General features: G+C 41.1%; 1 protein-coding gene across 4 annotated transcripts in view; it reads left to right on the top strand.

Annotated features, from left to right (window-relative positions):
- LOC126196030 (ankyrin repeat and SOCS box protein 3-like) overlaps positions 1 to 16,744 on the top strand; it is a 293,727-nt gene extending 276,983 nt beyond the window's left edge. For 2 of the 4 annotated variants that reach the window (XM_049934538.1, XM_049934537.1), the window contains one exon: positions 15,851 to 16,742. In XM_049934538.1, the coding sequence (XP_049790495.1) occupies positions 15,851 to 16,044 (194 nt within the window). In that variant the 3' untranslated portion in view covers positions 16,045 to 16,742. Of the gene's footprint in view, positions 1 to 15,850 lie in introns of all 4 variants that reach the window. The other 2 variants (XM_049934536.1, XM_049934535.1) reach the window with 2 other exon arrangements.
- Positions 16,745 to 18,743: the final 1,999 nt, after the last annotated feature.

The raw sequence follows: 18,743 nt of genomic DNA, 5'->3' as shown, positions 1-18,743 counted from the left end.
GGCTCATGGAGTCAGATATTACAGTGTGTTTCTGGTGATAAAGAGGAAGGAGGAGACATTTGAAAAAGTGTCCCCCTTTTATGCCCAGAAGTGTTTGGAAGGCCTTGCTAGAACATTAAAATCTGTAAAATGATTGCGTAATTGCTCATTGTTGATCGAAATTAACAAGTCAGAGCAGGTAGACCTTAAGAAATCACAGAAACAGGGTAATTATGATATCATTGTTGACATGAACACCTCTCTTAACTCCAGTAAGGGCGTTATCACATGCCGAGATATCATGGACATGGACATAGCTGAACTGAAGGAAGAATGGGCATCCCAGGGAATAGTCGATGTGGAGCAATGAACGCACACGAATAGTGGAGCAACTGAAAAGACTGCCACTTTCATTGTCACACTCAATTCTCTGGCACTGCCTGAATATCTAATGGCAGGGTTCCTTCGACTTAATGTTCACCCTTACATTCCAAACCCATATTTACCTATAAATTTACCTTTAAATGCCAGTTTTTCAGCTCTACAGCCATGAGTTGTAAAGGTGAATTGATCTGTGGGAACTACTGAAAAGCTGCTCGTGACACTGAGACTGACTGCCCACCTCCAGTGATCTGCATTAACTGCTCTGGGAACCACCCAGTCTGGATCCGAGATTGCCCTGTTTTTGCTGAATAACACAAAATACAGCAAGTAAAAGTAACAACGTTGATGCCCTATGCTGAATCCCAAAAAGAATATAAGGTGATGAAACCCCCTGTCTTTGCCACTTCATATTCTTCCACTGTGCATCTGTACTTGCACATTTACATGCCAAGGGAAAAAGAGTAAGGACAAAGCAATCCAGGCAGCTGCATCAGGAGAGACCAACAACTGTTGTGCAACAAGCATCCAGAAGGTACAAGAAAAGCAGAGTGCCTCTCAATGCCCCCTTTCCCCCTCATCTTCGAAGGGACAGGTTGCAGGGAAAGGCTCATGAAATTTTTGTCAAAAGTTGTCTCGAGTGCCGTCGGAAGTCATTCTTTCCTGTCTGACTGATGAAGAGGGTATCATGGAGTTAGATGCCTTGGATCCAGGCAGCCCCTCCAGTCCCCTCACTCTTCAAGTGCTTCACCTCCCCGGTGCAAAGATAGGGACGGATGACATGGCTTCCATACTGCAGTGGAGCATGAATGGGTTCAGGACTCATGTGAAGGAACTGAAATTCCTAGCACAGGCACATCCCTTGTGCTTTTGTTTACAAGAAACACATTTTAAAGATACAGATGTCCCTGCACTACAGGGATATACGCTATACCGCTAGGATGACCTGTGGGGGGAAAGGCCCAAGGGAGGTATCACAGTGTTTGTCACTAATACAAACCACTCCTCTGTTCCCCCCTTGGCTACTCAACATGGGTACTCACACACATTTCTCTACTGTTACTGGGTCATCCTCAGCCATCGACCTCTCTTTCTGTTCAACAAGCAGTTGCAGTTCAAATTCAAGTGTATCGAAGGATCACTGTTTGCTCACTGTATTTACCCCCGCAAGATGCACTAGACTCTGAAGCTCCTTTCACAGATTTTATCGCACAACTCCTGGGAGACTTCAATGTGCCATCATGTCCTGTGGGGCTCGACCAGTACTTGCCCTCAGGATCAGATTTTGGAGGGCCTCATGACAACTCACGAGCTGTGCATCCTCAAAATGGGTACTCGTACAAATTTCTCTACTGTTACTGGGTCATTCTCAGCCGTCGACCCCTCTTTCTGTTCTCCCGCCCTCACCAACTCTGTTCAGTGGGAGGTCATTGACGACCTTCATTTCAGTGACCACTTCCCAATCTGCCTTCACCTACTAAATGGCTCACCACCTGAAGCTAAGCCCCCAAAATTGATGGTCAGCAGTTCTAACTGGATGCGTTTCAGCCAGCTGGCTGTGTTCGAACACTGCGACAGTGTCCAACGATGGGTGGACCACATCACATGAGTGATCCATTGTGCTGCTGACTTCTCCATCCCACAGTCATCAAGTCATCTTAGGAGGCAACCAGTATCTTGGTAGACAGATGAATTTGATCCCGCAATCCAGGAAAGGCGTGCAAATCTTCGACATTTTAAATGCCGACCAACAGCAGACAACCTTAGAGCCTTTCGAGTCGCAAGTTCCAAGGCTCGACATATCATTAGCGAGAGTAAGAAAAGGACATGGAAAGTGTTCCTGGACTCTTATCAATCATTCCACTTCCTCTATAAAAGTATGGGAAGCCATCTGGAGGATTTCTGGTAAATGCAGCCATTCGAGTCGAGTGCTGAAACATGGGTGCCTCCAAACAACACCCAGAGACATTGCTCAGATGCTGGCCAAACATTTTGCACAAACTACTGCCAATGCAAGCCAGGATCTGGCATTTTGTCGCTATCGTGTGATTGTAGAGAGGAAAAAGTTGGACTTAAGGTCCAGTAGTTCTGAGATATACAACTCCCCTTTCTCCATGTAGAAGCTTAAATCAGACCTGACTGAGATTCATGACACTGCACCCAGTCATGACCAAATCTGGTACTGCATCCTAAGACTTTTGCCAGCAGCATCAAAGGAAATCCTGCTCGAATGTTTTAATGTAATATGGCAGACAGGCAACTTCTCCAACTCGTGGAGGGAGGCAATTCTGATCCTCTCCTCAAACCAGGAAAGGACTGCACCTGTCCCAGTACTTATCAGAGTGTCACCTTAACGAGCTGTATAGGAAAGACCCTGGAGCAAATGGTTAACCATTGTCTGGTCTGGTTGTTAGAGACCAGGAAACTCCTTAGCTGCTTTCAGTGTGGATTCCGAAGATTTCAGTCCACTGTCGACAATCTGACCCTCCTAGAGGCGGCAGTTCAGCAGGCTTTCCTCGGTAAGCATCACTGTATCGACATATTCTTTGATATAAGTAAGGCATACGATACTACTTGGAAACACTGTATTCTCAAACAGCTGCATCAATGGGGCTTTCGTGGCCACCTCCCCATCTTCGTACGGTCTTTTCTGTCTCAGTGTTTTTTTAGGATCTGAGTTGGTGACACACTGTCTAATCGATTTGAGCAGGAGAATGGTGTTCCTCAAGGCAGTATTTTAAGTGTTACCCTCTTTGCCATAACCATCAACAATGTCACATCTATGGTAAGGAGTCCTGTACATTGCTCCTTATTAGTAAATGATTTTGCTGTTTTCTGTTCCTCCTCCAGTGTTGCAATGGCGAGCCATCAATTTCAACTTAAAAAGTGTGGTGGTTAGAAGAGTGGGATGTAAAGACAGGTTTTCGGTTTTCTGCAGGTCAGTGTGTGTGTGTGTGTGTGTGTGTGTGTGTGTGTGTGTATGTGTTCATTTTAATTGTTCTCATTGTCTTTTTAATTTGGCTGCCTTGACTATGAGGGAGACCATCCTACATTTTAGAGAGACAGTGCAGTTTCTGAGCCTCATTTTTAACTCCCGATTGCCATGGTTACCACACCTGCAAGACCTGAAAGCCAGTACCCTAAAGGCACTGAACATCATCAAGTGCCTTAGCCACAGATCTTGGGGAGTGGGTAGGGCTTGTCTCCTTCAGTTTTATTGTGCTTTTGGTCTATGGTTGCATGGTGTATGGGTCAGCAAGGCCCTATTACCTGCATATCATTGCCACTGTCGATCGTGAGGGGATTCGGCTGGCCACGGGTGCTTATTGGACCAGTCCCATACCTAGCGTCTGTGCTGAGGCGGGGGAACCCGCACTTACCATCCGGCACCAGCTCTTCATGCTGCATCAGGCCCGTAAGTTCTGTGCAGCTCCAACTTCACCTGCACACCATACTGTTGCTCTTCCACCTCTGGAATGCCTTTTTTTCAACTGTCCATGAGCCACAATGCCATTTGGGATCCACATGCAGTGTGTGCTGGAGTCACTCAGTGTGGAGCCAGTAAAACCCTAAATCCAGGTTTTTAACCGCCTGCCGCTGTGGTTACCAGAGAGGCTCAGAGTGATTTTAGATTTGGTGTGGTACAGGAGAAATAGCACTCCTGCTTCCATTTTTATTGCAATATTCTCTGATATTTTATCTGAGTACCACGACCATGTAAATGTTTTTATAGATGGGTCTAAGCTATGGGACTCTGTTGGTTGCTCTGTCATTTTCCTGGATCGTGTCCTCAAGATCAGACTGCCTCCAGCATTTAATGTCTCTGATGCAGACTTATATGCAATCTTGCGGGCACTGGAACAGATGAGATGTTCTCCCGGTGCTTGATTTCTTATCTGTTAATATTCTCTGAGTGCCCTTTATTCTTTCCAATGTTTGTACACAGCAGATACAATAACCCAGAATATCTAGGATGCCCTCCTACAAGCCGGCCGCGGTGGTCTAGCGGTTGTAGGCGCTCAGTCTGGAACCATGCGACTGCTACGGTCGCAGGTTCGAATCCTGCCTCGGGCATGGATGTGTGTGATGTCATTAGGTTAGTTAGGTTTAAGTAGTTCTAAGTTCTAGGGGACTGATGACCACAGATGTTAAGTCCCATAGTGCTCAGAGCCATTTGAACCATTTGAACCTCCTACAACTACAATGAATGGGGAAGGAGGTGTCTTTCTGCTGGGTACCGTGGCACATTGGAACTGTGGGGAATGAAAGGGCAAATCAAGCAGCCAAGGAGGTGTGTCTTGATCCTCTGGTATTTCGGTGTGCTATCCCCCTGCATGCTGTCTCCTCACTGTTGAGGTACAAAGTCATGTGTCAATAGGAAAACAAGTGTCTGGCAGTGACTGATAACAAGCTCCGTGTCATCAAGCTCACAATTCAGCTGTGGAGTACTTCCTTCCAGCCACGTCGGTGGGACGAGGTCCTTCTTACTTGCTTCGCTTAGGCTGCAGCCCTATGACACATGGATTCTTACTCCAGCGAGAGGACCCTCCAATGTTCGGTGCTTGTGGCATGCAGATCACAGTGCACCATATCTTATTGGACTGCATTTTATTTGCTGACCAGCGGACTGCGTCAGATTTGCCATCTATTTTATGTGATGATCAAACGAATGTGGTTAGGGTTTTAAAGTTTTGTGAATTGTCCAACACTTTTAACAAAATCTTAGGGAGACATTCTAAGTGTGTCAAAGGGTGGCTGGTTCACCCTAGATTTTTGTAAGTGGTCAGCCAGTCACATTTCCCTGTGATTTTCTTTTAGTTCATCTGTGTTTTGTTTTCTCTGTGTTTTAATTTCTTGATTAGCTCTCTTCCCTCCTAATTGGTTTTAGTGAATGTGATACAGAGTGACTGTGTGGTCATTTTGAGTGCATGTGTGTACAACACTTTTGATTCCTCTCCATATTCGTTTGTTTTTATAATTATAAGGACGCTGAAGCCCTCACCATTGGATGCCCATCAGATCCATACACACACACACACACACACACACACACACACACATAGTTCATCAGGATTAGCCTTATGTCTCCTTCCTGTCTTAGCACTCTTTTTCGTTTGACACTTGTAGTATGGAGGGACTGATGACCTCATAGCTTGGGTCCTTTAGCCCCATCAATCCAACCCAGTCCTCTTTAACTGATAATTTTGATATCGTCTGTGTTGGAATCAATGTTGTTACCCAGCTGATATGCATGACACACTCCTTCCAAGCTGATGAGTCAAGTTCAGCTAAAGGAATCAAGTGAGAAATTCTGCTGTACACTCTGGCTAAAGATTTAAAAACACAGTGTATTATAAATAGCTCATGGGTAGTATTATTGCTGAATGTAACATATGAAAAGAAGATAGTTGTTACAGCAGTGGTATCAGATTGTGAACTGGAAATACAGTGGAATGGCCATAGAAAGATTGTGCACATTGAGGACACCTGGTACCTGGTTGCTGAACATGTTTAACATCATGACTCAAAGGACAGGAGTGCCTGATACACCACACAGACTATATGGTTCCTCTCACCCAATACCTTCTTTCTCTGAATTTTGGAGATGGGAAACTACGTTACAGCCCATACTTGCATTGATTAAAGGACAGTTTTTAACTATTTAAAACTGTGAAAAACTGAAGCAGCTGTAGATTGAGGAATGTAATAAAAGAAGACGCAGAAGTTCGACCTGGACAAATATTGCACTCTTTTTGGTTTTTGAGAAACAGGAGAAGAGAGATACACTGCCTGATAAAAGATGTGAATCATCCAGAAGACATGGTTGGATGTCAATTTAACTTTGTACACACACACACACACACACACACACACACACACACACACACACACACACACACCATCAGTGGGTTACAGTTATCTATTACAGGGAGAATGGCCAGCAGGGTACATTAGTGTTGTTCATGTTTATGGTTCTTACCAGGTGTTGTAGGGTATATAAGGGGTGTGAACAGCATCAATTGTAGAGTGATCACTGTGAAGAAAACAGAGATGCTGTGTACTCATTTCAGACAGTGTTATCAGCTCTGGACTAAGTTTGAAAGAGGCCCTGTTGGGCCTCACACAAATGAGAGGGCCGGTACACTTCTCCTAAAAATTTTGGTTGGCCGTATATGGCCACCACAAGGGAGGATCATTGTATTGTTCACCAAGCAATCGTAAACACTTCACATCTGTGTCTGCCATTGAAGAACCAGTAGTGGATTTCCAGCTACATTCTGTGTCATCCCGTATCATTGGTTGGAGACTAGCAGTGGTTGGACCATGGAATTACCATCACACTCATAGGCTGCCATTAAATCTACAGCACAAACAGCTGCATTTGGAGTGGTGCCATGGTAAGGAATCATGGACTGGTGATGAATTGCATTGCATTGTGTCCAGTAATGAATTGTGATTCTGCTCTACCACACATGACCATCTTTTGTGAGTAAGGTAGCAATGTCTAGTGAGGTCCTATCCTTCCAGTGTCTTGGAAATACACAGTGATGTTACTCCTGGTATGATGTTGTGGAGAGCCGTCAGGTATGACTTGAGGTCACAGCTGGTATGTGTTACCTATTATGTGACAGTATTATGGTGCAGTGTTTCAACATTACCACACTCATCCACGTATGGCACATGTCTCTGTGAACTGTCTGTGTGATGTTGAGGTACTCTTGTGGCCAGCAAGATCCACATATCTGTCCCCAATAGAATATGTGTGGGATCAGATCAGACATCAGCTCTGTCTCAGTGCCAATATCTAGGACGTCAAGGACCAGTTATAACAGTTGTGGGCCAGCTTGCCTTAGGAACATATACATCAGCTTTGTGACACCTTCCCCAATAGAATCAGTGCATATGTACAGGCCAGAGGGGGGTGCAGGATCATACTGAAAAGTGGACTTATACTGCCACGTCATTTGTATGTTTAACTCAGTTTTGTAATCGACGAAATAACATCACATAATCTCTCAACCTGTGAAGCTTCATTTAGTTTTCTCCTCCTCTTCTGGGTGCTTCACTTTTTTGACGGGTGGTGTATTTTAAAAGCAAATTCTCATCACTTTCATTTCAACTCTAGTTATGCTCAAATTTCACCTTTTGTAATAACAAAAAATGTTGGCTCCTCCAAAAAGCATCAACATGTAATGTGTCAAAGAGCTCTTCTTCACGTACATGAATTAGGAGGTCAAATGACTACAACTAATTTGTCAGTTTGTCATGTCACCAAAGGATAAACTATCTATTCTGTTATCAAAACTGGCCTGTTCTCCATACTTGAAATAACTTACCTGTCCATGTGAATGTGCTGATACTGGTTATGTCGAAGTCATCAGTGAACTACATTCCACTTCTCAGTGTGGCGTGAAGTTCAAATTGGAATGGGGACAAGATGAGAAAAAAGGACCTCTAAACAATATACCATAGCCATAGTGACAGTTTTTCTTAGTACTTGAGTGTTGGAAATGACTGACTAGTGCTGTCTGTTACACCATAATCCAAAATAAGTATTATTGTCTCACAGCTATTAAACCAGTAAATAAGATGAAATCCACTCCCTCAGTTTAATTAAAAGATGCTTACCAAATGAGAAAGCGCTGGTAGATAGACACAATAAAAAACACACAAATTTCAAGCTTTCACAACCCACGGTTGCTTCATCAGGAAAGAGGGAAGGAGAGGGAAAGACGAAAGGATGTGGGTTTTAAGGGAGAGGGTAAGGAATCATTCCAATCCCGGGATATGTGTGTGTGTGTGTGTGTGTGTGTGTGTGTGTGTGTGTGTGGGCGCGCGTGTGCGCGTGTGCGTGTGCGTGTGCGCGCGCGCGCGCGCGCGCGAGTGTATACCTGTCCCTTTTTCCCCCTAAGGTAAGTCTTTCCGCTCCCAGGATTGGAATGACTCCTTACCCTCTCCCTTAAAACCCACCTCCTTTCGTCTTTCCCTCTCCTCTTTTCTGATGAAGCAACCATGGATTGCGAAAGCTTGAAATTTGTGTGTGTATTTGTGTGTTTTTTATTGTGTCTATCTACCAGTGCTTTCTCATTTGGTAAGTCACAGCATCTTTTTTAATATATTTTTCCCATGTGGAATGTTTCTTTGAGACATCCCCAGTGGTGCAATTGACTTTTTGAAACTGGTGAGAGATGGTTCTTTCCTCATGAACTGTCCTATATTCTTGCTTGCTTTAGGTGGCCTTTGTATTGTGGAAGTGCTATTTCTAGGAAAAAAACTTTACTCACTTTGAACCCACAAAGGAAATTTCCCTTCTACGGAATAGAGAAAATATTGGAAAAAAAAGACATTGGGAATCATTGCTGCTATAACTGCTGCATCCTCAAAAATGTCAAGTCTGATTGTTACCAATTGATCTAATGTATTTCTGTCTGGAGACAGCTACCAAACTCTTTCTTCTAGGTTGTTTTCAGAAAAAAACATTTAGCATTATTTTGCAAACCAACCATTATGGCAGTATGATTGTGAACATACGTACTAGCGAGCTGAGGTTGTCTTTAAAGCTTTGAGTCACATCTAGGAAGGAAGTCAAATGATTTATAGAAGGAAACATCTACAAATTTATGCCCCCTCTTCATACTGAGCTTTGCCGAAATGATCTCAAATGCAGGTTCAATTTCTACCTCAGTTAATTTGAGTTTCATGTCTAGTGCTATAAATGCACCACCTCCATTTCCCATTAGCCTATCCTTTTGACATAGTTAGATTCAGCCCAAAAATCTCGCTGCAGTCAATTTTGGGTTTTAGTTAGCTTTCTGAACCTAATATTACATAAGCTCTGCTCCTTTTTAGGAGTACATCAAGCTCCAGGATATTGTTGCAAATGCTTCATTAGTTGATCACTAGGATGTCAATGGTCTCATCTTTGGGTGCATTTCTTTTGAGTCTTATACTAACATTTTGTTCTCCTACAGCTACGAGTATCTAGAGTGGATGGAGACTAGTGCTGTATCTGGGAAATGCGAACAACAAAGACAAGAGGCGTGAATGGAAAAACAAATTTTGATCTCTCAACTGAAGTTCACACAATACCTGAATACAAATATTGTCAGATGGAATTGTACACTGAGTCCCTATCAGAATCATACAACACTGTCACTTCAAGGTTTTATATCTCCATAGTTAGAAGCAGTAAGTCCAAACACTTTGCGAGACTGCAGCCTGACTTCACGCTGCCATCTGTAACAGGCATGTGCTTCTAACTAGTCCAGGTGTGCAGGAGTACACAGGCTGCTGGTGAGCCCACAGTGGCGTAGTGTGGTGAATTGACCCGTAGTTGATAGTTTGCTATTTTTCATATATACACTGGCTGGAGTTGCTGCGGTTACTGCGGAAGTGGTTTAGGGGTGGTTGCACCTGTGCTGTTAAGTGGCAGTGGTGCCACCACCTATTGGCTGTGAGCTGAATGCCATCTAATTCCTGGCTGTGGAATGCTGTGTGTGCCACAGTGCAGTCATTGATGATACTGCAAGTAGCCTAATCTCAAAGATTATAGTGTCAAACTGAAAACATAGTAATCAATTAGGTTAGCCATCTTGGATGATGTATATAATGTGCTGGTCCCATTTAGGGGACCCTTCAGTTCTTAGCTGCAGCCTAGCATATTGAAGAACCATCGAATTCTCTGATAAAAGTTTTATTAGACACGGGGGCATAATATTGCAAAAAGCAAGCAGTTCATAAATAATCTGTTACAGTCTGAGAAAAACTACAATACTAGAGGGAGAAATAATCTTTATTACCAATTAATAATTCTTTCTGTGGCTCAGAAAGAAGTTCAGTATGCAGCAAAAAAATTTTGTGATCATTTGCCCAAAGCTATAAAATTTCTGGCAGTTACAACTAACTAATGAGTTCTGAGAATGGTGCTGCAGACTGTGAGCTTTATTGACATTCTATAAACAAGTCTGGACTTCCCAACCTCCTCTCCCAGTCACTGGAACAATGTAAGTGTGAACTTGAAAGTTCAGCTGACGGGCATCATTTGATCCAATGTGCGCCACAATCTGCAGATGGATGCACCCTGTTCCATAACTGGCTACCAGACCTACAACTTGTAGAATACAGCCTTGAGGCATCTGCATCTACATCTTCATGTACATTCTGCAAACCACCATGATGTGCATGGCGGAGGGTACATCCCATTGTACTACATATTGGGGTTTCTTGTTGTTCCATTCACATACTGTACTTGGGAGGAATGATTCTGTGACTGCTTCTGTGCATGCAGTGATTATTCTAAACTTATTCTCACGATCGCTGTGTGAGTGATACATAGAGGGTTGTAGTATACCCCTAGAGTAACCATTTAAAGCCAGTTCATGAAACTTTGTTAATAGTCATTCTTGAGATAGTTCATGTTTGTCTGCCATTTCAGTATCTCTGTGACACTTTCCCATGTATTTAACAAATCTGTGAACATTCATGCTGAACTTCTCTGTATGTATTCAGTATCTCCTGTTAGTCCTATCTAGTACAGGTCCCACACACTTCAGCAATATTCTAGTATGGGTCACACGAGTGATTTGTAAGCAATCTCTTTTGTAGATTGACGGCACATGCCCACTATTCTACCTATAAACCAAAGTCTACCACCTGCTTTACCCAAGACTGAAGCTATGTGATTTTTCCATTTCATATCTCTACAAAGTGTTACACCTAGGTATTTGGATGAGTTTACCAATTCCAGCAGTGATTCATTGATATTATAGTCATAGGAAACTACATTTTTTCATACATGCCCTCACACTGATAGCATAAGTTGATCCTTTATTACTCTGCTTCCATTCCCCCTTAAGGCTACAATTATTTGCTCTGTGTTTGAAATGCTGATCATTAATAGACCTTTTGTGCTTGCTTTTCCATGACACAGGGCACATCAGGGTTTTCAGCGGGTTAAGTGTCACACAATGCTTAAAAATAATTTTCATGTAATGTTTACCTCTGAGGCGTGTGTTCAGTGTTATTTTCTAATGCAAAGGTTCCAGCAAGTTTCACTTAATTGTACAGTAACAAAATGTGAATATTTACAAACTGAAAAGAAAGTTTAAACATTCCTGATTAGCTGTGACTCTTACTAAGTATCTAGACTCAATGATTGAAAATTCCTGTTAACTGCAAATGAGTCAAAATTTTACTGTGGACAGATATGTTTTGGCATACATGTAGATAACTGTTATTCTCTGAGCAATGTCGTTCAGTTGTGCACATTTTAAGCTAACAACATTACATCAACATATGTTGTTTAATAAAATTGAGGAAGAAGAAACTTGCTTTATAAGTAGCAGCTTTTCAGCTAATATTACTTTACTAAATGTAACCTGTTTTAGTTCAAGTATTATGTAGTAGTGCAGTGGTATGTGATTATAAGTATTCCTAGTGTACAATCATTGTGAAAGATTCTCAGGTATTCAGCCAGGTAGTATTGTCCAAATGGTGTGATATTTCAGCAAGTTGGCTTGTTGCTATCTTCAAATAGTACTGGTGTGTAATTTGTCATACATTGGGCACTGTATCGTATACTACAGTACCTTCCTCTTGTTGTTGAGCTCAGGTCCATGAGACCCATGGGAGACTCCACTGTTGAGATGGAAAGGAAAGTGCACTGCCAGGACATGAACTGCAGTCCTCAATCTCTGTGCCACTGCCACAGCAGTTGAGATGCATTAGTTATGGAGGTGGGGCATATAAGTGTTGTGATGTAAACTCTTTGGTTGATGTGAATGGATTTTCCCAAAGACTGTTGTTGCACCTTGAGCACAGTCAAGGTTGGGTCCCAGGCATTACTTACTTGGAAGCCAGTCTCTCTTTCTTTCATCACTTCCTGTACCAAATCCTCATAGATTCCTTTAAAGCAGAATCCCAAAATGAAGTGGTCTGTTTTAACAACTTGATATCATTATAATTCATGCTATATCCACTAGAGAGTCAGTGCTCTGCCACCACTGACTTTGTTGATTGTTCTTTATCTATGTGATGCTTGTGCACTCCATATATTTCCTCTCTTGTCCTGATACTCCGACCTGCATACATTTTCTGCACTGGCACTGGCAGCAGTAGGTTTTCGGAGACCTATGTCATCCTTAACAGAACCGCAGGGAATTTTCTTCAGCAGCAGACAAAATACGCACATGATATTGTACTTGTGGAGTATTCAACCTATTTTTATGGCTATGTTACCAATGTAAGCTAAGGGATAAACATTACAAAAGGTTTTTTTCTTCCCGTGCAAGCTGTTGCATAGGCACTTTCAGTTTTATGATGTGTTTGATCTGATGGTGGTTGTAACAATTCTGGAAAACTGTCTGCAGATGCTGCAACTCCACTGCTAAACCATCTTGGTCAGAGATTTCACAAGCCCTGTACACTAGAATACTGAGGAGACTTTCTCATCGTAAAGGGGCATTATAGCTGTAACTATGTAAACATAAATCATTGTGTGTTAGTTTACAGTAAATGCTATGTCCTAGTGTGGCATCTGAATTCTGCTTGACTATCTTGTCTGATAGCAGAGGTTGGTTGGTTTTCTTCGTTCTCTGTCATGAACCTGATGTTATGGTGCAGCGAGTTCAAACATTGCACAAGCTCTTGTAGATGTGGCCAGATCGCAAACATATCATCCATGTGCCATGGTAGGTGTGAGCAGATCACAAGCATATCATTCATGTACCACAAAGTATGAACATCTTAAGGCTAAGCTAATACTAGAACAACATTTCATGATGCAATATTATCATTACATGGAATGGGACTAAATTTCACACTGATGGCCAATCTTATCAATGTGTTGAAACAGGTTGCCGTTCCTCTTCCGTCAGATGCAATGGGCAAAAAGCTTCATGAAACATGTTTTACACCCACAGAGGCTATTCCCCCCAAGGCCAAACATCTCCGAGAAGGAGAGGAATCCACTTAAACAAGTAATTCTACAGTCCTTTTACTACTTCAAGTATAAAAGAAAAAACTATATGATCTCTTCGAAGATGATGCCTACCTGATTGTAGAAGTAGATCCAGCAAACCACATGAACAGGAACTCAATGAAAATTCTCCAGAAAACATTCCAAGAAAAAATGGCGAAAAGGCTTCATCCAGTATTGGCTAGATCTCTAAGACTTTGTTAACCAACCTTAAGTCCATAAAGACGGGGCTCCAATCCCTCCCATTCTGAGCAACACCACTGTACCTACATATAAGCTAGAAAAGCATCTGACAATGGTGCTCAACTCCTTTGTTGTCAAATGTCGGCACCACATATGGAATTTAGTGCATTTTGTGCAGCAGCTTCAGAGCTTCCTAATAGCCCAAGGAAACAACATGGTGAGCATTGATATGGTCTTTCTCTTTACTAGGGCATCTGTAAGATACTCTCTCTGTCTCGTATGAGCGAAAGTTGGGTCATCAGTGACAAAACTCTTTGAATTCCTTCTCACTTCAACTTATTATCTGTTTCATGCAAATAACTATACATGCAGACCAATGGAGTGGCAATGGGGTACCCACTGTCATCAGTGGTAGCCAACATGTTCATGGGGGCATTTGAAGAAGAAGCCTTGAGTCAGCAGTCTGGTCACCCTCGTGCTTTTTCCAGCACATGGACAAGACATTCATGATCAAGCCACAAGAATGACAGCTTCTACAAGACTTTGTGCAGCATCTGAATTCACTGCCCCATAACATCAGGTTCATTGTAGAAGTTGAAGAAAACAGCAACCTCTGTTCTTGGACATGCTAGTCAAGTGGAGATTGGATTATAAACTAGGGCATGGCATTTATGTAAACTAATGCACACAGGTTTATATTCGCATGGTTACAACTGTCATGCCCCTTCATAACAAGAGGCCGTCCTCAACACTAGTGCACAAGGCTCACATAATTGCTGACCAAGAGAGGTTAGCAATGGAGCTGCAGCACTTGAAGACATTTTTCCAGGAGAGTGGTTACAGTCACCATCAGATCAAATGTGGCATAAAACTGAAGCAGCCTTGGCTACAGCCTGCAAAAGAAGAAGAGAAACCTGTTGCAACAGTTTGTATCCCTGACATTAGTAATGTATTGATGAAAATTCACAGAATACTTCAGAAACATAATGTGAGATGTATGAGTCTGTTAAGAATGACATATATGTCCAAAAACCAGCAGTACACCACTACCCTTGCCAGTATGAGAATATATATGTAGGTCAGATCATCCAGACAATGGAGGAAAGATGCACAGAGCGCAACAGTCACACAGATAAGAAATAACTAACAAAGTCAGTTGTAGCAGAACACTCACTCTCCTATGGACATAGCATGAATTATAATGGTATCAAGTTGTTAAAACAGGCAAACATATTTTGGGGTTATGTTTCAAAAGAATCTGTAGTCATCCAGCTACACGATGAGCTGATAATAATAATAAAGGCCGTGGTTTCCACCTAAGTAATGCCTGGGCTCCACCGTTGAGTATGCTTCAAGTGCAACAATAGTCTGCAGAGGAAATTCAACCATTCACACCAACTGAAGAGTGTAGATCGCACCGTATATACATGTGTCCCCTGCGTCAACAATATCCCAATTCCAGCAGTGGCGGCACAGAGACTGAGCACCAGAACTCATGTCTCAGTAGCGCCCTTCCTCCTGTATCTTGTAAGAGGAACCAGCTACAGGTACCACAGACAAGAGTTCGACTGTGAGGGACAGGAAGTATATAAGACAGCACCAGTGCAAGACATATCAGTCACTAGGACTGCCTGAAAATGCCAACAAGACAGCTTGCTTAAATATCACATCCTTGGACAATGACTCCTTGCTGAATACTGGAAAACATATCCAGATTAGTGCAGTGATACATTATTGTCAATACAGTGGACAGATGTATTTATGTTGACCTATTATGCATCCCTGAAAATTGAGCTTCATGCTAGGACTTAGAAAACTCAATGCATGAATGAGTGAAAACCATTTGTCGTATCCTTTGTATTATTTATCTTGTGTTTGAAGCCAATTTTTATTTACTTCAGTACAAATACTTTTACAGATTTTTATGTTTCCTAACTTCCTTTTTACCTGAAAAGAAATTCTGAGATTTTAAAAACTTTTGGATGTGTCATTTCTGCTCAAATTTTTGTGGCTAGTCAGGAGACACTTCACTTGCACAAAATTTAGTTTCATTATATACACTTATGACTGTAACATTGTTTTTTAAACTTAATAATACACAGAATAAAAAAACTGCCATAGTTCATAAATTTATGACTGCATTTGCATCAAACAACTGTTAGAAAATATTCTGTTTTGTTATACCTATTTTGGCTGTACTCTTCAAGGCAGAAGTCTATTGATGCAAACATCTACTTGTGATGCAATACAAATATCAGAATTTGTAGCTATTGGTTAATTTGTAATATCCTTTTATATAAAAATTTTATTGTACAATTCTTAATTTTGAAGGTCTCACTGGAGAAAGTCAGCAAAACCTGGAAGAGGAAACATCAGAAAACTACTTGAGTGTTCCGGAAGTATTAGCGCCAAGTTCACTTTCAAAGCTCTGCCGTATTGTAATTCGTAGACATTACTGTCTGTCAAGCCTGGAGAAATATGAGTTACCTAAAGTCATAAATGATTTCCTGAATTACGTGTTCTAATGTTGGGCCCTCTTACGAAAATATTATTTATTTGATGTGAAAAAAATTCATTATGATAGTGTATTATGTTACACAACATATGCTCCATATTGTGATAGTGAAAATTGGTGTTCAAAATCTTAGACAGTGTATCATTACAGTTACCTTAATGCTATATTTCCATTCTTCTTTTATGCAGATTTGAAAATAGGACTTCTTATAATCATGAGATATGATAAGTCGTATAGCAACACTATTTTACTGTATGAAATAAATAACATGCAGATATCTGTATGTCCTTTATATCACCATCATGAGGTTATAAAAATTCATAAATTATTATGTATCATATTATATCATATCATGTCATGTCATGTCTTATAAATATGGCAATGACGTGGCATGATATATAAGAGAGTTATTAACTGAAACCAGTAGTGATAATAAAGGACTTATAGACAACTCCCTATCATGCATTTTATTAAATACATAGCAGCTGTTGGCAGTCACCTTCAAAAAGTGTTTAACTATTTTGTTACTAATAAAGTTACTCGTAACCCTGAAATTTTAATTCAGCGAGTATATTTGATCAAAAATAATCTTAAACTACATATTTTGTGCATATATCTGTTTTGAATCATCAAGTTATTAAATGAAAAGTTAAGAGGCTACTAGTTCTTTTCATATGCCAGAGGAAGATTGTGTGAACTGCTAACATTATGTGAAATGATCGGCACAATTAAAAAAATAAATAGAAAAAAGGTTGTGGTGTATTTATTTTTCTGTGTCCAAAGCAATAATTTTTCTCACTTTGCAAGAATACTATTGTCAGTATAGGCATAACTACATACCAGCTGTCTAAACTGTGTGATTTATTTAACCCAACATGTTTCGGAACAATTTTATTGTAAAAGACAAGTCAATATGTCACATTATTACACACACACATGTAATGGAACTCTGCTTCCATGTAGTATTACACACCATAAAATGAGTATGTCATCAGGCACAGTCAAAAGTAGTAAACAGCTAGCAAACGTGTGTAGTCAAACACAAGACTGTATGTGTAATAATGAAAATATTGATAATAATGGGATCATGTTGGTCAAATAAATCACATATTTTGGACAACTGGTGCATAATAATCTGTGTAATGATGGCACGATACAGTTTTACGGTGACTTCGCAATAGATAATACTAGGTATATTGAGTGACTGCAGGCAGGTCGGTGACAATCTACATAAACAGATTTTGACCAATTTTCAATCTAAAAATGGCTTAGGTTACTTGTACAAAAGTGTGTCTGCAGCATGTGAATTATTAACTTTCAGTTTTAATTTTCTTTTTCTCTATTAGTAGATCATATTTTAAACAGATTGTGCATCCATACTTTTAAACAGCTCCTTCAGTATATTTTTCATAATTAAATAAAGCACATTAAAAATTGTACACAGTGCCCCAGAGTTATGGTAGCAATGTAATCAGATGAGAAATATCTGTAGTGAGTCATAAGTCTCAATAGCATTTGTTTTAGCATTCTTTGAATGTCTATCTGAAATAAGTATTTGCTTATGTGAACTTGAAAAGAGGGACATTTGCATCAGTATAACATTTGATTAAATATCATACAGTTACAAGACAAGACTGCTCTATGACAGTTTTCAAATGGATGAAGGAAAGTCAGTGGCAGAGAAATAACATCAAACTAAAGGATTGTTAACATGTTTTTTGTTCATGGTGTATATAAAGTATACAATATACGTAAGAGGAAATATTTCTTCCATGCTAGAATACAGTCAAGAAATCAAGTTTAACATGGTAAGGTAATTAAAATTTCTATACTGTAGGAGACTTCATGGGAGTCAATACTCTCTAAGATGACTCTGGCAAACAGAGAGTAAAGAAAAAAATCAAACAGTGGGAAGTCCAGGATGGAATATAAACAAAAAATTGAAAGCAGTGAGTCACAGACAGACACAATGAAAATACTGCTAAACTTTTAGCCTTTGGACAAAAGAGTCATCCTTCAGAAGCAGAAAACACGCACATGCAAATACACACATCTACTGTCTATACGGCTGCTGAGACCCGACTGCAACTGTGCCTGTGCATGTATCCGACCTGAGCAGCAATGCAGAGTGGGTCGTGGAGGTAAGGAAGAGATATGGCATCGGGATGGGGAGGGATAGCAGGGTAGAAGTGAGAGAAGATGACAGCTGCTGTGGGAGTGACCTGGGACATGGGCTGCTAGGTACAGAGTCGGGAGGTTCTGCTGGGGGAGGAGAGAGGAGAGACATAGAAAAGGGGAAAAGACTAGTAGGTGCTTTAACGGAAGAGAAAACATGGGAGCTGGGAAAGGGGTGGAGAGCAGGGACTAGTGAAGGTTGAGACCAGAGAGGTTACAAGAATGAAGGATATGTTGTAGGGAGATTTCCCACCTGTACAGTTCAGAAAAGCTGATGTTGGTAGGAAGGTTCCAGATGGTGCAGGCTGTAAAGCAATCACTGAAGTGAAGCACATCTTGCTGGACAGCATTTTCAGAGACTGGTGGTCCAGCTGTCTCTTGTCCATAGTTTGGCAGTGGACATTCATACAAACACACAGCTTATTTGTCATGCCCACATAGAAAGCAGCATAGTGACTTAAAAGCTTGCTGGAGGTACACATTCCTGGGAGGTACCCTTAAATTCAGTTATATCATGGAAAGAGGCACACAAAA

The sequence above is a fragment of the Schistocerca nitens genome, chromosome 1 (genome assembly GCF_023898315.1).
Source record: "Schistocerca nitens isolate TAMUIC-IGC-003100 chromosome 1, iqSchNite1.1, whole genome shotgun sequence".
NCBI lineage: Eukaryota > Metazoa > Arthropoda > Insecta > Orthoptera > Acrididae > Schistocerca > Schistocerca nitens.
Note: the sequence above shows the minus strand (reverse complement) of the source record. Positions and strands in the feature narration are given on the sequence as shown.